Source organism: Pituophis catenifer, unplaced genomic scaffold (genome assembly GCF_029215685.1).
Source record: "Pituophis catenifer annectens isolate HBS135680 unplaced genomic scaffold, rPitCat1.0.hap2 SCAF_1, whole genome shotgun sequence".
NCBI lineage: Eukaryota > Metazoa > Chordata > Lepidosauria > Squamata > Colubridae > Pituophis > Pituophis catenifer.
This window is the reverse complement of record NW_027256881.1, coordinates 81,311,197-81,334,672: the sequence shown is the minus strand read 5'-3', so window position 1 is coordinate 81,334,672 and position 23,476 is coordinate 81,311,197. Positions and strand designations below refer to the sequence as shown.

The 23,476-nt window shown below is 35.1% G+C and overlaps 2 protein-coding genes across 2 annotated transcripts in view; both read right to left on the bottom strand.

Moving 5' to 3' along the window:
* Positions 1-23,476, bottom strand: part of SYNE1 (spectrin repeat containing nuclear envelope protein 1) — a 335,993-nt gene that overhangs the window by 73,110 nt on the left and 239,407 nt on the right. The gene's annotated exons all lie outside the window — the stretch shown is intronic.
* Positions 39-23,476, bottom strand: part of LOC139327529 (nesprin-1-like) — a 23,834-nt gene continuing 396 nt past the window's right edge. Inside the window, exons 2-19 of the mRNA XM_070957373.1 lie at positions 23,332-23,457; positions 23,013-23,168; positions 20,961-21,170; positions 19,529-19,630; positions 18,693-18,812; positions 18,122-18,322; positions 15,886-16,059; positions 13,727-13,858; positions 11,915-12,111; positions 10,888-11,020; positions 10,415-10,597; positions 8,662-8,811; positions 7,620-7,796; positions 6,300-6,455; positions 5,234-5,389; positions 2,961-3,131; positions 2,504-2,637; positions 39-48 (exon numbers count right to left, since the gene is read on the bottom strand). Coding sequence (XP_070813474.1) covers positions 39-48; positions 2,504-2,637; positions 2,961-3,131; positions 5,234-5,389; positions 6,300-6,455; positions 7,620-7,796; positions 8,662-8,811; positions 10,415-10,597; positions 10,888-11,020; positions 11,915-12,111; positions 13,727-13,858; positions 15,886-16,059; positions 18,122-18,322; positions 18,693-18,812; positions 19,529-19,630; positions 20,961-21,170; positions 23,013-23,168; positions 23,332-23,457 — 2,688 coding nt within the window. The remainder of the gene's footprint in view (positions 49-2,503; positions 2,638-2,960; positions 3,132-5,233; positions 5,390-6,299; positions 6,456-7,619; positions 7,797-8,661; positions 8,812-10,414; positions 10,598-10,887; positions 11,021-11,914; positions 12,112-13,726; positions 13,859-15,885; positions 16,060-18,121; positions 18,323-18,692; positions 18,813-19,528; positions 19,631-20,960; positions 21,171-23,012; positions 23,169-23,331; positions 23,458-23,476) is intronic.

Sequence of the window (23,476 nt, the reverse complement as noted above, 5' to 3'; positions counted from 1 at the left end):
TAAACATTTACAGTCAGGATACCATAAGTAGTCTTCAGTTAAGAGAATCTGGAAGAAAGAATTAAAGAAGTTGGAAGACAAAGTAGAAAATACTAAAATTGAATTACTCTTCCTGGTAGTCTTCTGTTTAATAACAATGAAGTTTAATTTGGTTGGTGTTTTATAGGCTCGGTAAAGGTTGGCTAGATTTTACTATCTGTTCTTCCAAAATTAAGTATTTTTGTTATTATACTATTTCTGGAAGAGCAAAACTATACCAAGGACATATGAAATCTTTTCTATTATTACAATGTTATCTGAAACAAAAATGCAACTACCTTTGGCTGCATGGTAGGGAGAGAGGGATTCCAAATTAAAAAAAGAAACAAATATAAAAAGCATTTAGGGCTAGAGATTTTAAAGAAACATTAAAAATATATTTGAACATAGCAAAGTGTTTTATATAATGAGTTAACGGACTACCGTAAATTTATACAATTCAAGATTTTACTTCTTCAAGGATGTGTATATGCATTTACATACACACACACACACACAGTAGTAAAATATGTAAAAGAATATATATATATATATATATATACTGAGGTTTTCGTGGGTGTTTGTATGTAGGTCTTTGATTATTCGGGTTTTCTCCCGCGTAAAATTGGAGGTGTCTTGGCAACGTTTCGATGAAGTCTCATTCGTCATCTTCAGGCTGGTATTCTCGGCTTCATGCTTCTAGGAGCAATGTGTGTGATCGCAGCTGTTTCTTCCTTTTAACTGCCAGTGGGGGTGTGAACTGATTGGGTGGGAGCTTGGCTGTGTTCTGATTGGGTGGAGGTGTGTTCTGATTGGTTGAGGGTTTGGCTGTGCTCTGATTGGATGGGGGGTTGGCTGTGCTCTGATTGGCTAGGTGTGTGTTGTGTTTAGGTGGGGGCTTGGTTGTGCTCGGGTTAGTCTGAGTAGCAGGGGGATTTGAGCTGGTGAGCTGTGTTGCTGTTGTTTGGCTTCGTGTTCGTGGCCGTGCCATCTCTTCATGTTGGGTGTCAGTCTGCTTCATGTATGGATTGGAGGGGTTTAAAGTGGCTAATGATGCAGCTGTGGTCTGGCTTCTGGTCTGTGGTCGTGCCTGATCATCAGTGTGGGTTTGAGTCTGCTTTCTGCGTGGATGTGTGGTGGTTACATCCTGTGTGGCTCTCGTGAGTGTGGGTCTGGTGTCATTCTTTGTGTTAGGGACTCGTTTGTCAATAAGGGCGGGTTTCCAAATGGCTGGCTGGCAGGAGGTATCATCTCATTTATTCATGCTGTGTGGACGTTTTTCTATCTTGATGGCTTCTCTGATTATTCTGTTGTTAAAGTGTTCAGTTTTGGCAATAGTTCTGGTCTTTTTAAAGTCAATATCATGTCCTGTGGCTTTGAGGTGTTGGACCAGGGAAGAAGTTGGTTCCTCTTTTCTAACTGAGTTCTTGTGTTCTTCAATGCGTGCACTTATTCTTCTGTTGGTTTCTCCGATGTATGTGGTGGGGCAGGCGGTGCAAGGGATTTCATATACTCTTTGATTTTCTAACTCAATTTTGTCCTTGGGGTTTTCTTAGGATGGTGGATATTTTTCGGTTTGTGCAGAATGCTTCTTGATGTTGTGTTTGTGGAGGATCTTGCTGATTCTGTCCGAACTACACACTCTCACTAACGTACTAACATCCAATGGATTCCAAAGAAATAAGATCACCAACCTAATCCAAAAAGAAACCCCCACTAAAATCCAAGACAGAGAACAAGAAAATGGCAAAGCCCTCCTCCCGTACATAAAAGGCACCACATACAGAAGCAGCTCCTCAATGGGGATTTTACACACTGATGAAGTCGGTAGGGGCCGACGAAAGCTTAGCACAAGTTTTAAAATAAAATTTTTTAAACTTTTAAATGTTCCGGAGATCATGATGTCTATCACCTCTTCTCTATCTATCTATCTATCTATCTATCTATCTATCTATCTATCTATTCATACACATACATATATATTCACAAAAAAATGATTTCAGCTAAAAAATGGAACTTTGTTTTGAATTACATTTAAAGAGGTACAGTAAGTAATTCAAAACATACCTCCAAAACTTACTATTTCCCCTTTATTTCTTTAGAAATTTTCAACACAATAAATGTTTTAAAAATTAAAGAAAAGAGATAGAAAATAAGAAAAAGAAAAAAGGAAAACATAGAATTATGACTTCTGCCCTTCTTTTCATCTAGTAATTGCCATTTTAACTTTCCCCTTTTACTTGAACACTTTTTAATCCCCAAATCCATGAACCCTCTAGTCATCCTCTTCTTTCTTCAACCAAAAGTCCATATAAGGTTTCTAATCTTAGTCTAGCTTCTAGAATTTTTTTATCTACTTTCTCAATTAATTACTACATATTTGAAAAATATTTGCCAAAGGGGAATGTACATTACACTAGATTTCCAATCTGCCAGTAGGTACAAATTGTAGATTTTACTTAAAACAACACGAGTATTTTCATACCTTAAGTTCATTTCTTTCAAAGTATTATTCAGTGCCTCTGTAATTGGTGAATGGCATTCTTTCAATAGTGCATTGGTCACTGACCCAAATTTTTGTAAGCGATGGTCTTGCTTTTGCAATTCATCTAGCAAGTTCTAAACAAAGAAAAATAAGATTCAAGCAAACAGAATATGCAGGGGTTTTTTAATTGTAAAAGGTAGCAATTTTTTTAAAAAAATCTCATTTTCAAAATCACAATTGGTGGGTAATTATTATAGCAGGTGCTAAAATGATGGGAGCAAAGAAGTAATGAAATCCTGAAACATTATTGAATAAAGATTGGTATGAGTTGTCATGGACTAATTTTAAATTTATTTTATAATTACATTTAGAGTGGCAATTGTTTATTTTCTTAACCTTCTGGCAAAATTCCATGATCTTGCTTAATATAATAAATGTGTTTGTTCTTATGGCTTACCTGAAGATTATCTACTTGGACTTTCACTGCTTCCAAAGAGCCAGTAAGAAGATGAAAGCGAGACAGAGAATACCTTGCTTCCATCATGTAGCTGTTAAGTTCTTCGTAAGATGCTTTGTAAACTCTCCACTGATGAAGGACAGATTGTAGCAATGTTTTCAGCTGACCGACCTGGCCAATGAAACAAGAAATACAATAAATATTAAAATTATCAATGTATTTACTGAAATAAGTTTGAATTGAAAAAAAGAATTGTCATATTTTACTACGACATATTTTGTCTATAGTAGAATTGTTTTTTAACAAACGATGACTATTTAGCTAAGAGTGCAGTAATTATTGCAGTTATTTTCTGTCCCTTCCCTAATTCTTATTTAGAAGCTATGTACAACTGCTTACTTTGCTGAAGATAATCAAATCAATATTTTTACTTTGAAAGAAAGATAATATTGAGAGAGAGGGGGGGGGAGAGAGAGAGAGAGAGAGAGAGAGAGAGAGAGAGAGATGAGATGAGGTCTGAATAGAAGATAAGGTTTTCTTACATTTGCATAGAAAACAGCTTTAAAGGAAAAGAAGCAAATGGGAGTAAGGTACGAATATTGAAAGCGGAGTTGAAATGGAAACAGAGAAGGAAGAGAGACAAAACCTCACTTCAAGCAAGATAGCAATATCTATCTATCTATCCATCCAACCATCCATCCATCCATCCCACTCATTAACCAAAGCAATTCTGTGTGGCTTAAAATTTCATAAAATAATAAATATAAAAGCATTAAAACTAACAACACTTAAATGAAGGCTGAAAACCAAGAACACCAATGGTACAGGAGTATGTTACTCTTGGCTTCCTCTTGTCACTTTATCTGTGCAGGGAATACACATCTGTAATGAATAGCCTCTTTTAGCTAAAGACATACTCCACATACTGACATACTTCAGAATATTCAATTAGGGTAGATGGAGAAGATTGAGGAAGGAATAAGGCTGATATACTGACAGAATAACTAGACATACTAGGCACGACTAGACATAGGGTACTACTCAAGGTTGACTCAGCCGTCCATCCTTCCAAGGTGGGTAAAATGAGGGCCCAGATTGTTGGGGGCAATATGTTGACTCTGTAAACCGCTTAGAGAGCACTGTGAAGCAGTATATAAGTCTAAGTGGTATTGCTATTTGGAGACCAAAATTTCTGCAATGTCTTTTGTGTGAACACTGTGTGAGTAGTTTGTGGATATATAAGCAGATGGGGTATCAATTTTATAATGCCCTAGACTTAGAATAGAATAAGCTGGAAGATACCTTGGAGGTCTTCTAGTCTGGCCCCCTGCTCAAACAAGAGAACCTATACTATTTTAGATAAGTGACTGTCTAGACTCTTCTTAAAAACATCCAATGATGGAGCGCCCACAATTTCTGGAGGCAAACTGTTCCACTAGTTAATTGTCCTCACTGTTAGGAAGTTTCTCCTTAATCAAGGAGAAAACCACACCCTCAACACTTCTAAGGCAGGCTACTATATAAAAGCAGGGAGCAAACCACACACTCACTAGCATCCCTGTCAAGAAATGAAATGTCTGCAGGCAAAAAAAAAAAAAAAACACAATCTTAGAAAGCATCAAGGACTTCACAGTTCAACCCTGAGCTACAGAGATTCTCTTCTACTGCAATTCAGATATAAAAGATAAAACAGATCTAGGCTCTGATATGTTTTTTCTTTCCCTTTTTGAATTGTATGGGAAATTTCGCTTCTATTTTAGATTAGCTGAAAGTTTCTCTGCCATCTGAACATCTATGTCATGTTAAGAAATGTAGTTACTATTAACTGTGATTAGTGCATCATTGGGAACTTGAAATAACAGGTTAGGGTACATAAAGTCATTGAGAAAATCTACCCAGGAGAATCTACTCATGTGGTTTTAGAGTCGAAAATGATGATGGCACATAATCAATCAATCAAACAATCAATCAATGATTAGTGGAAACAAATAGTAGAAAGATTTCAGGAATCTAATGTATAATTAATTATTTGATGCACAGCATAAGGGTTTTATTAATCAATCAATAATTCTAGCTCTTGTATTTCTAGCTTTTGAATCATCTTCGACATCTGGATTGGGTTGGGAGAAGAGGAACATGGAGGCACAGCTCTTGATTGAAAGTGATTTTTACTTTTATCATTCAGAATATATGTAGCTTCTTTCCTGATATCAGTGGTTTGAAACTCGCCTGGTTTAAGGAAGGTACTTTTTCTTGCATTCCTTCTTACTTACCTGGTGGTCCAAATTTGCCCAAGAATTATTTAGCTTCTGGAGGGTATCCATAACAGCAGCACAGACTTCTTCTTTTTTATTTTGTATTAAGGAAAAGCCAGTCTGTTCAATTTTTTCAAGTTCTATCTCTTTTGTTTTTAATTGATCTTCAAGTTCCTGAAGGAAATAAAAAATTGTCATATTGTGTTTTAACTGCATAAGGCTTTTGTAAAATCACTAATTACTAACAACTTGTGATTAGAATTTTCAAATTCAGTACAACAAAGAATGAACTGTACTATCAATAAGAAATATCTATTATATTTGTACTAGTTTATTTAAAAGTAAAGAATATCTGTGTCAGGAGATAGTAGAACAGAAAACAATGAATTGGGGAAGATCATAAAGATCTGAAAATTGAAGTTGAAAGATTGTGGCATATTTGGCCATGGTGGCTCCATTGGCACATTGGAAAATTGATAAATCTATTGCACATTGATAAAACTTCCATCTGTCAATTACAAAAGGCCACATTGCTTGGACCCACATATATACCAGGCTGATAAATTACAATATCTTAGGTTCTTGGGAAGAAATTGATGTGTATGAAGGCCAAAACCAGCTAAAGAAGTAGAAGCTATGATTTTATTGTTGTATATATAATAATAAATTAAATTCCTATCCCATCTTGCACTGGGTGGTTTACAAATTTATAAACATATTTTAAAACAAAGAACAATACAAAACAAAAACAACACAAACAAAGGAACAGAACTGACAGAGAAAGCAAATCCTATAACAAAAGGAAGAAAAGAGGCACCAATAATCTCTCCAAAGATTAAACATCCCCAACTCTTTTACCAATTTATTTACCAATAAATAAAAGAGTTCTACCAAATAGGGAATATTCATATATCATTTATTAACATACCTTACTAATTATATTAATAATATTATTGTATTGACTAAGTGGGATTTACATCTGCCCAGATATGCATTTCAATGATATTAACTAGCATTCTGTTCTTCTTTTCAATAAAATAATAAAACAGATTTGATTGATAATTAATGGCAAAGTTGTTTTTACCTGACAGTCTTTTAGGACATTTTGAACTGAAGCTTGATCTCCAATTCTCTGTTGTTCCTTCAGTTTTGCCTCTTGAGTTTCAAACCATGTTTTTAGGCTCTGGATGTTATTTTCATATTCTGTCCATGATTCAAGGAAACCTTCCAACAACTGAATCTAAAAGAAAGAAAGAAAGAAAGAAAGAAAGAAAGAAAGGAAGGAAGGAAGGAAGGAAGGAAGGAAGGAAGGAAGGAAGGAAGGAAGGAAGGAAGGAAGGAAGGAAGGAAGAAGGAAAGATCACATATTTCTTAATTCTCACTAAGTTAAATAAAGAAACATTTCACTGGAAAAAATACATGGGTATTGATCCTATCTTTTTTACAATCAAGTTGTTTGTAAAACTGTTTTTTTTACAAAACAAGTTGTTTTATCATGAATTTGAAATAGAATCAAAATCCACTGCATACTTTCAAGTTTCAGTCCAGCAAAAGCAATCAATCAAATTCATTGGAATGACTGATATTGGAATGACTGAATTCAACCTAGCTGAAGATGAGAAGATTTTACTTCAGTGCTTTATGCAATTTAGTATGATCCTGAAATTAAATTGTTAGTTATAATTTCTTACAGCAAGCCAAAATTTCTACAAATTTTGTGAAATGTATTTCAACTAACCCATTGTTAGAATCAGTGCCATCAGCCCCCCCTTGTTGTATCTCAGCAAAAGGTTTGTTATAACAAACAGGAAGTGAATGTTCAACATATTTGCAATTTTCTAACTAAGAAAGAGATGCTAAGAACACAGTGAAAAAGTAAAAACTACAGCATGACAAATAAGGTTAGACCATAAAGCAACAAAAATACTGGTTTTAAATATGGTATTATTTACTAAATTAAACACAGTATTATTACTAGCAACTGAACCGTACTAGGGGTTTGGTGTTTTTTTGTAGCATTATACAGGCGGGATGTCATTGGTGCTCTCTGGAAAGATAGATACCGTGTTTTCCCAAAAATAAGACCCTGTCTTATATTTTTTTGAACCCTGAAATAAGCGCTTGGCCTTATTGCCATGCGCTCAAAAGCCCGATTGGGTTTATTATCAGGGGATGTCTTATTTTGGGGGAAACAGGGTATACAGTATATAAGACTGCATCAATCTGGCTTTGTTGATGGATAGCATTTGATACCATCAGAAGAAATGTGCCCATACTGCAGTTGGTTTACAAATTACTATCTGTGGAAGACACAAAATTAATTCTTCCTTCAGAAGGCAGCGTTTTAGCAGCATATAAAGTTTCAGATAAGCTATGTTCACACATATCAAGTTTATTTCATTACCTTTTCCATTATCAGACTCTGCAAAATCTGCCACCGCCTATTCATCATTCCAAGTTGTTCGGCAAAATCCGTCTTGTCACTACGCTTGCTTTCCACATCCTGACTACTAATCTGTAACACTGATTGGTTAACGAAGTCCACGGTTAACTGCTTACAGCTTACATCAATCTTAAAGCCCTTGTGAAAAATAGACAGAAGAGAAGCTCTCAGATAGTACAATACGTATCCTAGCACATGCTGTGTTTCGACTTACATCAAACTTCGCCAAAACTTCTGCTGTAATGTTTACCTTTATGCTATCCTTTTTCTTTAATTCATTGAGGAGGAAAGGAAAATTGTAAATTGTTCTCAGCATTCTACATAGTAAGCTGCTTATTTGATGATGATGGCAGGAAATGGTTCTGCTATCTCTTATAGTATTTCTTTTGAAAAGAGATAATTCAAAAAATAATCCTGTAGAGAATTATTTCCTATTAAAAATCACTGTTGAAAATCTTTGGAAAAAGAAAGTCCTTATATCCAAGACATGGTCTTGCTAGGGCTATGCCTGAGCTTGTTCCTTCCAATCCATACCCCAACAGGTTCCAGGCATGAAGATGGAATATTGATATCCAGAACATTAATAACGTTAATATCTGTTCAGCCCTGTCAGCATGTATAACTAGTTATCATCACCATATTGATGATATCTGACCCTTTGCTCCTATTTGATCTCCCCTATGCCCTCATATTGATGTTAAACAGAAGTGGAGAGAGAACACCTTGTTCTGAGAACCACACAAAGAAATTGTCTCAGGCTTGATCTCTTCCCCACTACCAAAACTAGCTGGAACAAACCCAGAGACAGGAGATGAATCACTGAAGCATTTCCACAGGGTAATTGCAGGCAAAAGTCCAGTAATTAGAAACTTACATCCTAAATCAATGGGGTATTACAACCTTCAAATGCAACTCCACAAGTTAAGTCTAAAACCAGTTCCAATGCAATTACGTAGCAGATATCAATGTAAAGCGATTTTCCAACTATTCCCTCTTTAAATACCTTATATTTCTGGAGGTATTCCTGGACAGCTTTGTGTCCCACTATATTTTTTATGTTTTCCTCATCCTTAGAAATAGCATTTTCCATCAAAGTAATCCAACTCATGATTTCTGTGATGGCATGGCGAGAAGGAAGCTTATCCATTTGGAGCTGCAAAAAAATAAATCAAATGAAATCTAAGAGCCAGTACATACTTTGTTTGTAAGTATATCATTGTGTATATATTACGATGGAGAATATATGTTCAGATATGAAACCAACTTTTAATTTGAAAACATTCAACATAACCAAACAGAAATAAAAGATATAATAAAGATATTAAATTATATATATTATAATATCTCTCCCTTTCTATGTGTATGTGTGTGTGTGTGTGTGTGAGAGAGAGAGAGAGAGAGAGAGAGAGAGAGAGAGACAGACAGACAGACAGACAGACAGACAGACAGAGAATATATATACAGTATACACACACACATACAAAATATAACAGCCAGTACTTTAAAGATACTTTGCCTTTCAGTACTGGTACCAACAATTGCATTTATATGTATATATAAATCACATTTATATTAATACAATTTAATTCAAAGTAAATTGCCTAGAATTAAAATTTTGAATTATATTAGTATTATTTATTTAGTTCAATCCATTTGTTAGTAAAAGGATGTGGTGTATGTTTCCAACACCTTGTGTTCATAACATCTATAAACAGAATCGCTGTAAGTTGGAAAAATACCAGTCTTATCTTCTCCAGAATTGAATTTGAAAATGTGTGAATGAACTCCACTGTACCCTGTCATACGTTTATTACAGTACTGCTGCTTAATCAATTACTTCCTTGTAATAATTGCCAACTAATTATCTACATTCCATATCATATCAAAAAATCATTGCCAAAATATCACATACAACTCCACTGTAAGCACTAATTTGAGAACATTTGTATTTTGCATTATTAGCCATTATAGTCTCAAAAGGTTTTGTCAAATCCATCTCTCTTTTTTCTTTCCTGAGTGGAAGAATCACTGGATCACTGCTAGTATGAACACTGCAAAGTACTGGAATTTGAATTGGAAAAAATGTGCTTCGCAAAGAATATTAATATATATGGACCGTTTCTTCTTTTTACAGCAGTCACATCTGAAAGATTCCCACCTCTGCTTCAAAATCTGTCCTCAGATGTCTACCTTTGTGTGCAAGCACAGCTGCTTTGTTTTACTGACAGTCCCAACATGGAAATATTGTGTGTGCACAGACATGTACCATGCACATATACAACTGACATAGCCTTTGAAGTAGTTGCATGAGCCTTTTGAAGGCTCATGCAACTACTCATGCAGCTACTTCAAGCAGAGAGTCTTTGCTCATGCTAGCACACTTTGCAAAGGATGAATGAATGAATGAATGAATGAATGAATGAATAAATAAATAGTACACCTCTAGGAAAAGAATGGACTAAAAACTTTTAATTCAAAAAAGGCTGACAAATGCACAGGGTTTTATTCCTATATCGTTCAGTATGCAGACATTTGAATATATATGACTATTTTTTTATTTATGTTAAAATAATTTATCCAGTTGGGTCATGTCTTTGAAGCTTTTGCAGCAATCTATTTCCTGAAAACAAGGTTGAGTTTCTGGAAAGAAGAAATTTATGAGCAATGCCCGAATAGAAGATTGCCAGAAAAAGTACTAATACGTATTTGTCTGTGCATAGAATGAAATCATATGTAGTGAGCTGAATTTGCCCTACCTGATGCAGTTTTTCCTGCACTACTGGAATCTGTACGAGCAGTTCTGTCCACTGATTATCAATTTGTGACAGCCCAGCCCTCAACGATGCAGTATCCACCTTCTTCAGCCGGAGAAGATGATTTCCAGTGCTCAGAACAGTAGATTTTTGGGATGACTTTGCATCAACTTCTTTGGAAAATTCCTGAAATAATTGTAATTTGGCATAACTAGCAGGTTTCAGCAGTTTTATCAATAAACTTGGAGTATGAATAGAATGGAAATGCTTTATTTTGAACTGATAATTAAGAGTGCACAGCACTGCAATATATATATATATATGCATGATTATTTAGCCCCGAAATATACAATAGTTCTGGATATTGCCATTATGTGTTGCTTTACAAATTTTATTCTGCAACTGAAACAATTATGTTACTAAACAATTAGATCGTGAAATGTCAATGGCTCTATTTTTTTTTTATTCATACCTACCAAAAATGCATTCAGATGATCTCGAATCATTTCTAGTTCTTGAGGAACTGTGATAGATTGCTGGGTCCAATATTTCAGACGGTCCATTGCTGACTGGAGCCAATGAATCAGCTCAGCCGAGTCACTCTGATATCTATAAAGATGATGAAGGATAAATTTATTTCACATTAAGGCACAGACATTCACTTTCATTAAGTCATTCTCTGATCATTTAAAAGGTTCCTGATAAAATATTTTATCTTGAATATTCACATTCATTTAAATTCCATTGATTATTTTTATGTAAAATTGTACACTGTCATAAGCAACAATTTAATACATATATATATATATACCAACCAATTTCAATTCTTCCCTTGGTAGGAGCAGACAGATTTTGTGATTTGCAAAGACTCCCTTATTTGAAAAAGGAAATGGCAGTCAAGAGCCATGACAGTACATACACTGAGCATTACACAATGAACCATAAAATTCAACTCTTTTCCTTCCTGGAAGGTATTTTATAGTTTCTTTCTAGTGTGTCTTAGATTCTACACTTTCTTAGTGTTTTTCATTTAGATATATGATATTTCTAAAGTAAATAATGCTTCTGCAAACCAGATTATCTGCTTTGGCAATGGAGGGAAAATATAATTAATTTAGGCTGCATTGGACTCTTTGAATGATACTTAATTTGTTCTTTATAATTCATTCATTCATTCATCACTCATTCATTCATTTTACAGTTTTTATAGCCTACCCAACTCATTATGGATGAGTTATATCCAACACAGTTAAATTATAAAGCAACCACAACAATAAACCAAAAGTATATAAATCCCTGGAAATACTGTAATAATTCAACTCTTCCCCAGGTTGGATGCCAATAATAGTTAGCTAGGGTTGAAAGTTGAACTCTACCATTGTTTTCTTGAAATTCTCTCAAATTTCAAAACGTAATAAAAGATATTATACAGGTAACTGTATTTATGAAATACAAAATGATAAAGAATCCAAACCTATTGTTTTTTCATGTCATTTGCATTACCTTGTCCAGAGTTTAAGTATAGTTTCCAGTCTGTGCATTTCCTTAGTAACTTTGTTGGTAGTATTTAACCAATGCTCCCCTATCTGGTTCAGCTGAGTTTCCAATTCTGAACATGTCACAGAGAACAGTAGTTTTTTCCCATCATCCAGCACTTGGTAAAGTTTGGGTTGGTGTTGAGTAAGACTAGATTTCAGGTGCTTTGATAACAAAAGACAATATGAGACAATATGAAACTTCAATGATTTCTTTCTTTACTATAATCCATAAGTAAAAAGGAACCTACAACTTTACCATTAAAATGTTCCCTGTTGATGTGAAAACATACATTTCGGTAACAATTTAATGTATTAAGTATATATTAAACCTTGTTCACGGTTAATGGATTCTTTGCTTTTAGTTTACCCAGATACTCTAACTTTCCATACATGCATACTCAAATACACACATGCTCATATACATGCATGCCATACATGCACATTCAAATATTCTACATATCATACACTTACATCCTTGCAACCGTATGGCTTGATCTTTAGCCTAAACTAAGTTAGAAATAATTGCCACAGGAAATAATACAGATACAGGCTCGGATGATATTTGCAAAGAAAAGACTAATACTTAACAATGACTGTGATGTAGGAAAATTATAGAGAACTTTATGTCCAATATATAATATCCAGTCATGATTTTCTTTTTTAAATAAATGACAGATGTAAAGAGAGTCATCCAAACCTATAACACAAGGTTATTGTGGATTTTTCCTTTCCCTTTCCCCTCCTTAGAACAATCAGTAGCAAAATGTAATTGCAAATGGGGCTTGAATACTTATGAAAAAAGTTTCCACTGGGGTGCACAAGAACTATTCCTGTCTAGAGCTTAGTAGTTCATACATTTATATGCAAGGTCTTGCTAGGAAAAGAAGATATAAGCCTTTTCTCTTCATGTACAGGTTCCTAGAAAAAATTATCTTAGTTCTGTGCTGCAATATATGCAACTTACTTAGTTTATGTCTAACTAATTTATCTAATATATATTTTTTTTAATTTGATTTATAAGCCGCCCTTCTCCGAAGACTCAGGGCGGCTTACAATGTGCTCAGTAATAGCCTTCATCCTTTTTGTATACTTATACAAAGTCATCTTATTGCCCCCACAAGTGGGTCCTCAATTTACCTACCTTAGAAAGGATGGAAGGCTGAGTCAACCTTGAGCCTTGGCGAGATTCGAACCCTGCAGTAATTGCAGGCAGCTGGTCTTAATAACCAGCTTAATAACAGGGTGCCTTAAACCCCTGTACTACCAAGGCTCTAAGTAATTAATGCAAAAAAAAAAACAAAAAACCCCATAACAACCCCAAAGTCACCGAAAATTATATATAATCACAGTTGTCTTCTCTATTCTTGTCTCCAAGTAGTTATATTCCAGGTTATAACAGATCTCTGGGGGGAAAAGTAAATAAACCCATGTACTACTTGAAGAGAATCAATCCCTCTCATGTATGCATAATTAAGTAGAAAAAATATGCACACATTTGCATTGGGTTACACATATACATCTTATCATTTTATCAAATAAATGACTACTTTGATTTTTAGTGTAAATGCACAAAATCCAAAAGATATCTGATATAATGTCCTGCTTGTATTCTCCTTCAAGCATTTGTTCAGTGTTGTTAACCCAGCTAGAAACACATCTGGTCTGATCCATATGTCTCTTCTGTTCTTAACTGCAGCCAGGGGCTGCAATGTCACCCCTAAAACGTTTGTGTGTATGAAATGTGCAGGAATGCAGATGGACAAATTACTGCCATTACCTGATAAAGTGAAATCCGATCAGTAAGCCTTTCCTCAGATTCCTCTACCAAGCCAACACTAGGAATGTTGCTTTCAACAGCCTCCAACTGCTGTGTGAGTTCCTGATATCCTTCTTCTAAATGCATCCAAGTCTGTAAACCAAATAATTGCCAAATAATTTCTCAGTGTTTTTCAAATATATCTCTAACAGAAAACTGTTCCACATTGAATTGATTTTAACAGGAACTACAGTATTCCAAATGTTCCAAATTTTCTGAGAACTGCTATTAGCTATTTGGGTTCCCTTTTTTCCCCTCAAACTTATTTTGGTACTTTCTTGGTCCTAACATTTTTTAAAAATGAGAGCAGAATCATGCTGCAAGAGCCGTGGTGGCGCAGTGGTTAGAATACAGTATTGCAGGCTAATTCTGCCAACTGCCAGTTCTCACCGGCTCAGAGTTGACTCAGCCTTCCATCCTTCCGAGGTTGATAAAATGAAGACCCAAATTGTTGGGGGCAATAAGCTGGTTCTGTAAACAGCTAAGAAAAGGCTGTAATAGTGCTATTGCTACTGTTTGCATCCTAAAAACATTTATGTTAAAATTCCAAAAACATTTCAAAAGACCCTTTTTATTTTATTTTGCTAGTTGGTTATTCTCTATATATGCAATACACTCTGTTGACTTGAGCAGTCTCAAGTGAAGTACACCAAAAAGCAGCTCATTTTGCCTTTAAAAAGGAAAGCAGTCTGCAGTCATTCAGTTCAGAAAGTTATCACTGCTTCAGTTTCAAGTTTTATTTAAGTTGCATGATTTGCAGAGAAATTCTGCAATGGAATTTGCAGAGAAATTCCAAATAGCTCTCAAATAAACAAAACAGGTTACAGGAGCCTATACTTTATTGTCTATTGAGACATTAAACAAGGATAAATATTTAAACTGAAGTAATCAGAAAAGAAAAAAGATTAAGTGCCTACTCTTCCTTTACCAACCTTTAATGGTACTTTCCTGATATTTTAAGTTCATTTATCCAGCAATAACAACAACAAAAAATAAACCAGGAGGGATAAAAATATGTAGATTAAGGAAAAATATGTGTGAAGATTAGGGAATATTCATTGCAAAAACAATTTTAGAAAATTGGATACAAGAATGTGTATAAATGTAGTCCTCAATTTACAACCATTCATTTAGTGACCATTCAAAGTTACAATGGCACTGAAAAAAAATGATTTATGACCACTTTTTTCACATTTAGGACCGTTGCCGCATGCCTGTGGTCACAGAAACAAAATTTGGATGCTTGACAACTGGCATGTATTTATGACAAGAAAGATTGTAAAATTCGGCGAAATTCACTTAACAACTGTTTTGCTCAACATGCCTTGCTTAGCAACAGAAATTGTTGGCTCAGTTGTAGTCATAAATCAAGGATTACCTGTATTACAGAAGTATATGCAAAAATTGCTACCAATTTTTGAGATTTATTTTTTTTTTAATTTGATTTATATGCCGCCCTTCTCCGGAGACTCAGGGAGGTTTACAATGCATTAAGCAATAGCCTTCATACTTTTGTATATTTATACAAAGCCAGCTTATTGCCCCCACAAACTGGGTCCTCAATTTACCTTAGAAAAGATGGAAGGCTGAGTCAATCTTGAGCCTGATGAGATTCGAATTTACACTAATTGCAGACAGCTGGTGTTAATCACAATGCTATCAGTCTGCTGAGCCACCAGGCCCAAATTAATTTATTTGGCCAAATTTATTTATTTATTTATTTTATTAGATTTCTATACCGCCCTACTCCCGAAGGACTCAGGGCGGTGAACAGCCACAGAATAAAACACATAAATACAAAAATTTAAAATAGAATAAAAATGAATTAAATAATTTAAAATACCCCATAATTTAAACATTAAATTATGTTTAATATAAATATAATATAATATATAATATATGGGATGAAAATGAAATTATACAATTTCCATACTGCCCAGGTGGCAAAATGATTTTGGGATTGGTCAAATGATTCTGAACTTTTGATTTGATGTTTTCAGGAGACAAATTGTGCCTCTCCTCAAACATTTGCATAACTTTTCTTAAGAAACTTTTTATGCCACAGGCAAACTTAATGAAAAGTTAAAATTTAAAGCAAAAGAAAAAAAAGAAAACTTTACCTCTAGAATATATTCCAGCTCCACTCCTTTCTTATGAGCTTGTTTTAACACTGCAGAGCCTTGTGCCATAAGATCTACATGGATTTGAGTTTCCTTCACAAGAGCAAAGCTGCTTATTTTTCTAAAAAGAGTTTCTGTTAGGATCATGTGTGCCTCTAGTCCTTGGAAATATTCCTGAGAAAATTATAATTATTTGTTATTCACTATAATATTTCATTAATATTCTGCTGTTGTACAAACAATCTAAAATTTTAATTTACTGATTTCCCCATAGTTTGTGTCTCATTTATATTCTGAGCAATGGAACAGATTTTGCTGCAGAATCTATTCAGAGTATGCATCTTGCTTAGCTAAAAAAACTTTCTATCTTTCAGAGAAGATTGAGTTTACATTCCTTCCTCACATGCATATTAGGAATCAGAATGTTTGTTTTTTTTTCAACTGCAGGTCAGAAGCAAGCATCTTTGACATTTTTAAATAATGTGGTTTTGCATTTAAACTAATTTTGCATCCCAAAACAAAATAGCAGTGTTTATGCAAATACACCCAAGATTATAACACAATTTTGAAACATAATTATATGAAATATCCCTATAAACTCTGGTTAGTATATTGTCAAAACATGTCTACTCCTTAAGGAGGGGGAAATCTATTCCATTATGGAATTGGGGCGGGGAAATCTTTTCCATTATGACTCAAGCCTTAATCATCTTGCATTTAGATTACTCCAATTCACTTTATATGGAGCTACTTTTTAAAACAACTCAAAAGGCACAACTGGAACAAAATGTAGGGGTTTCATTACAAACAGATGATTAAATTTAAGAGAATTACAGCTGTCCTTCAGTTATAGTAATGATTGCTAAGAGATTTGTAAGGTTCCCACCAGGAGTGCTATTCAACAGGTTCTGACAGGTTCTAGAGAACTAGTAGCGGAAATTTTGAGTAGTTCAGAGAATCAGCAAATATCACCTCTGGCTGGCCCCAGAGTGGGATGGGAATGGAGATTTTGCAGTATCCTTCCCCCAGGAGTGAAGATGGAATGGGGATTTTGCAGTATCCTTCCCCTGGAGTGGGGTGGGAATGGAGATTTTACAATATCCTTCCCCTGGAATGGGTAGGGAATGGGGATTTTGCAGTATCCTTCCCCTGGAGTGGGGAGGGAATGGGGATTTTGCAGTATTCTTCCCCTGGAGTGGGATGGGAATGGAGATTTTGCAATATCATTCCCCCAGGAGTGGGGAAGAATGGGTATTTTGCAGTATCCTTCCCCTGGAGTAGAGTGGGAATGGAGATTTTGCAGTATCCTTCCCCTGGAGTGGGGTGGGAATGCAGATTTTGCAGTATCCTTCCCCTGCCACGTCCACCAAGCCATGCCCACAGAACCAGTAGTAAAAAAAGTTGAATTCCATCACTGATTCCCACCCTGCTCACATTCATAAAGCCATTGAAATTTGACTGTTTTCCCAAGTATTGGGACAGAATGGAGGTTGAGTCCCTACAGGATGCTTTATTTGTCATAGAGAATTTGCCTTCTGGATCTCTCATATTATTTTTTAAAAAAGTACAAGTTGCCCAGAGGTATTTGGATCTTGGTAGACTCTAAATTGTACTAAACAAACAAATAGGTTTCTAGGTCAAATCCAAGGTGACTGGTTTTAATTTATACAATTCTACATGACTTAACCTGTCCTGTCTTGAGAATGGCTGCTGAGAATCTCTACCTCACTTAACATTAAAGAAGTGACAACCCAAAAATAACCCAGGGAATATTTTGTCACCTTGAAGTACATGGAACCACTGCCTTGTTTACTTTTTGCAGTCAAAAGCATTTTATTCTGATAGGTTTTTTTGACACAAATGAGGGACAGGAACTGCTTTTCATGGTTTGGCATTTTATTAAGCAATAATCGACAAAATGCCAAACTGTGAAGGCAGCCCTTAGTAGTCCGCTTTTCATAGTTTGGCATTTTGACAGTTATTTTCATCACCTCTGTATTTTGTGTAGTCCATTTATTATTGTACAAGAGTCATTTATTATATGAGTCTTTTGAGGTAAATATTTGCATAAATAAATAAAATTTCTTTTAGCCATCATTAGCTTTAAAATTATTCCAAATGGCATTTAAGCACATTGAAATAACAACTCTCTTTCCAGATTGGGAAACAAGAGAATTACAAAGGGCTCTGTTAAATGGCAGCAAGAGTAAATTATAAATGTAAGGATTGTTTTTACCTTGTGCTTGTTAAGAAGCTGTTGGATTTCCTTTTTGGAGACAACAATCAGTTTGTGATCACCTGCCATCTTTTCTTTCCCAGTTTCAATCAGGTCTGCCAGATCCTGCAAAGCTTGGTCATACTGACCCTTCAGTGCCAGATTTTGATTCAATCCACTGCGCCGTGATCCTATGATCATGATTAACTCATCATACATATCCTGATAGATGAAAAGAAAAAGAAAAGAAATTACATTATAATCACAGACGAAAAAGAAATTAGAATACAAGTTCAATTACTTAGGGCCAGTAATGGCAATCAGGATAAGGGAGCTATATGAGCTACATTAACTCCTTATGATCATTACATTTCCATCAAAATTTTATTTTTTGATGTCAGTTGACAAATGAAGCAAACACAATGATTTTTGCAATCTTCTGAAGTTATTTTACATCTGTTTCGTGTAAAATGAATTTCTTATCTATAAATAGATAATAAATAATAAATAATAAATAGATAGTTCATCAGCAAAAAAGGAAACAACTACTATGCTGATAATTATAAAAAGTTGTTTCTAATAGTTTTATTACCTGAAGTTTGGATAATTCTTGCATGAAAGATTGATCGATTTGCAGTTTATCTCCACGTTTCTTTAATTCAGTGATACCTGCATCTAATTCTTTCAGTCCTTGTTCTACTTGCTCAATAGCCTATGTAAAGAAGAACAATTCACTGTAATGTCAAAAAACCTAAATTTCAAGGAGCCTTGATGTAACAAATGGAAATTCAGTAGAGATGATACTTACATGAGATAAACCTAGGAATAAGCAACATTTCAGATGGTAGTCTGATTAAATGTTAAAATCAAACCAAGTCTCTTGGTGAGAAATACTTATAAGAATATGATATGATATATGATATGACACTACACTACACTACACTACAATTCTGACTGCATGCCATTTGACAAAGACAAAAGAAAGGCTCAAAAGTTTTTAATCATCTGTGGGTTATTAGGCACAAAGAATATTTTAGGTTCTTCAGGAGCGTGTTCATTATTCTTGTTGACTTTTAAATGTTTCTCTAATTTGCCAAGTAAAATTGAAGTTCTAAAAATTCACCAAGTTAATTTTATATATACTTTCTGCTGTAGAGCTGCTCAGTCAGGTTAAGTAATCTGACAAAATGTAAGAAAAGAAAACTAAATTATTGTTGAAATTTATAACACTGCCAAGCAGAATTCTTTTTCAAAGGCATGTCTATCTACTCCCATACAAAAAGTATTTCAGGCATTATTTATTCATTAGAATAAATACTGATGGGCACTGCCTGTAATCTGATACTACCTTCTAAGTAACTTTTTGGTGTTCATCATACCATATCTTTCTCCTTCCTTAAGAATATAAAAATGTTCAATCAATAGTACCTGTATTTGTTCTGTTTCAGGGCGTTCAACTGCTTCTGCTAGTTTCTGCAGTGCAATATATTTATTATCAGCTAATAAAGTAAACATCAACTTCAGGTCATTCTGTTGGTAATTGAAAAAAAAAAGTTAATATATGGAAATAACAGAACGTTATTGTCATTATTGTCCAAGTTTTCTATTGTGCAACGTTTTTCCTTGTGGCTTGTGATAATAGGCAGTTTGCAGGTAATAAAACTTTGAGATTGACTCAGATCTTCAGAAGAGGCTATTATAAGCCAGAAGAACTCCCAATTCCCGTACAATTACTGAGTGACTAGCATCATTCAACTTGTACTATACATTGGCTGTGCTGATAGCTCTTGCCATCCTTAGTTATCTGTATATGATGAACTGAACTGAACTAGTTTCCTCAGAATTGGTGTCTTTCATTGTCTGGTAAAGGCATCAGTCATCCTTCCTTAGAGATGGCATTAAGTGGGAGGCTATTCTTTCATTTAGTTAATTACTTCATGAACTAATATCTTAATTTGTATACAAAAAAGCCACGTTTGGATGTGTGTAGCCCTTTCAGTCAGTTTTTGACTCCTGATGGCTACCTGGACAAATCCCTACAATTTTCTTGGCAAGGTTTGCAGAAGTGGTTTTCATTTACCAAACAGCTGCTTAATATTGGTTTAACTTTTAAAACAATGTAGTTATTTATTTGCTTTGGTATTTAGTATGTCTTTGCAAATGAAATCCACACTGTGTCAATGCAAGGGCTATCAGGTTACTTTGGAGTTTTATCTGGGGTTGATAAGATAATCCTGCAATTTTTGGCATCTCTATTTATTTGATCATTTCTACTTCAATATGCTTTGGTAAAATTAGTGACCTTTGTACCTATGGAGATTCTCAGGCATCCAGGTCATGATTGTCCCAAAAGTGCTCTTTTCAAAAGGCAACTGGACTTTGAAAAACAAAATCCAGTTGCTTTTTGAAAAGAGCACCTTTGGGAGTAACTTTTATACTGAGCCCAATCCTAAATATCACATTATTTAGAGACTGAACATATTGCAGACATAGCAATTAACATGCTACAAGCAGCAACTGGGTCTTTTTACCATTATATTTTTATATAAGGTTCTGATAGCAAGAAAGAATCTATAGAAATATATTTTGTGTGGCTTTGTGCACTTTTGAATCAGTTTTGACTCCTGACAAAGGTTTTTTGGCAAGATTTTTTGGAAGTGCTTTGTTAGAGAGTTATTGATCCCAAATCATCTGACTGTTTTTATACCTTAAGTAGGACTAGAACTAATAACCTCTTCATTTCTAACCTGGTGCCTTAACCACTATACAAAACCAGCTTAGAAAAATATAATTACATTACCCACTTTTTAAACCTTTAACAGTACAGTAGAAATTCTTAAGAGAATAGGACAAAATTTACCTGAAAATTCAGTATCTGCTGAAGTCTCTCTTTCATATGCTGGCATCTTTGATTTACTAGTGTATCTAGTAATGTTAATCTCTGTAACAAACTGTCCAAAGTGTCTCCTATAACATCTCGGTTATCAGCACTCTCAGGAAACACATGAGAAAATAAATCCTTGCTCTTATCCATTTTTTCTGTCATTTCCTTGATATCTTTAGCAAGAGACTAAAGTGTATTCAAATAAAAACAACATGCTTTTAGAATTAAAACTTTGCAAAACAAAACAGATACAAAACCATAGATGATTGTGAAAAACAATATTATATAGGTAGTGCTCAGGTTACGACCATTCATTCAGAGATTGTTCAAGCTACCATGGCATTGAATGAGTGATACTTAGGATGGATCCTCAAGATATATTTGTCGCAGCAGCTCTATACATAAGTGATTGTGTTTTGGGCACTTGACAATTGGCTTACAATGACAATCTCGCAGTCAATTGATTGCCAGTTGTGACCTTTCTGCTACAAGCAAAGCAAGCTCAGAAGGTTGTGAGTTACTTGTATAAGTCACCCCCAATGCTGTTTCTTTGAGGATCTCCAGTATGGAAAATTAGATCCCAGGGATCTCGTACTCCACAGCACCCACTCCATCTATGCCTGCAGCACCTTCTGCCGTAGCATCTACTGGCTATGGCATCACCACTTGTAGTCCATGGTGCCTGTTCACGGCACACACACCCCATGGTACCTACGTAACCCCTGCACTCCTTGACTGGGATTTCCACCTCTTCCATTTTAACAACCAGTGAAGTCCTGGAGGAGGGACAGTTTACTTTTAACATCAACTGCATCTGTTGTCGCAAAGTAATGTGGTCATGTGACTTGCATTTTACAATTGCACTGTTTAGTGATGGGATTTCCAGTCCCAATGACCATCATAACTCAAGGTTTATTGGTATGTGTTCCTTGACTAATGTTAGCAATAGGAATAGCAACAAGAATTATATCTCAAATCTAAATATATTTACAGTATCCAAATCCAATGGTTCTAAAAGCTTATGGCAAATAGAGGTGAGAAGGATTATCACAAACTCTCACTTCTATCTTGAGGATACAGATCACAGTTTCAAGGAATTCATATAGGCTGTTCATTTATTTCCCAAGCAGTGGTTTTACCAGTGTCCTGTTATTATTTAGTTTATTTTGGATAAGCACTATATGTATGCTACAGTCCAAGAAGCCAATTTTGTGCATATCTGTAGAAATTACTTGGTCTGTTCTGATTTACTTTCTAGGAATGAAAGGGTAGCACTAACCTTTTCCCTAACAAATTTTCTTTAGCAGAGGCCTGCCACATCCACCCAGAAGTTAGTTCCATAAATATTATAGTACACTTCAGGGACTTACTTTAATGCAAATGAAATATGCTTTTCTGCTATAAAGGCACAAAGGTTTTTTTTTTTTTTTTTTTTGCATCGCTTCTTCCACAATTAATGCTAATAAACATATCTTGTATAGCCTTCTCTTCCAGTTAGTTAGTTAGTTAGTTTATTATATTTATATACCGTCCCCTGTCCCGAGGGACTCGGGGCGGTGAACAGCCAGCAAATAAAATACACAGATAAAAAATTTAAAACAATATTAAAATCCAATTAAATCAATTTGGCCATAGTTAAAAATCCTGTATTAAAACCCCTAATTTTTTAAAACAATTCTTTTTAAAAAGAGTAGGTCAAGCCAGCCCGGCTTGATGAAACAAAAACGTCTTTAGGGCAGTTCGAAAAGCACGAAGGTCAGGGATCTCTGGGGGCAACTCGTTCCAGAAGGTAGGTGCCCCCCAGAGAATGCTCTCCCCCTGGGGGCCGCCAGCCAGCATTGTCTGGCTGACGGCACCCTGAGGAGGCCCTCTCTGTGGGAGCGTACTAGTCAGTGGGAGGCTACCTGTGGCAGAAGACAGTCTTGTAAGTACCCGGGTCCTAAGCCATGGAGCGCTCTAAAGGTGGTAACCAATACCTGTTAACTGAAAAGAGGTCAAATTTAACTCATAGGTTAATGATTGTCTTACTTCTTGATTATCAAGGCACGTTTCTGTCACTTCAGGTAATAGGGCCGTGGCAACAAACAAATGTTCTTCCACCCCATCTAGCCAAGATGAGGTAGCTGAAACACCTCTGTATAGCTTTTGCTCAAACTGCAGATTCTCTTTTTCAGCACCTCTAGCCTGGAAAAAAAATCATTAAAAAGGAGTTATATATCTGGAGAGAGACAGAGGGGCAAAATTTTATCTCTGCAAACAATTTTTTTTAAAATCAATTAAAATATTGTTTAACTTATTCTACAAAACAGCTAAGATTTTTTAAGCAATTAAAATTAAAATATTCTACCTGGGAAGGAACACTTTTGAAAGCCTCATTCAAACCAACCAGTAAAGATTTAACTGATGCTTTATCTTGAGACTTCCCTTCTTCTTTGTGCATGCCAGGCATAAGCCGGTTTGGTCTACTGTAAACCTGTTAGGGGGGAAAAAAC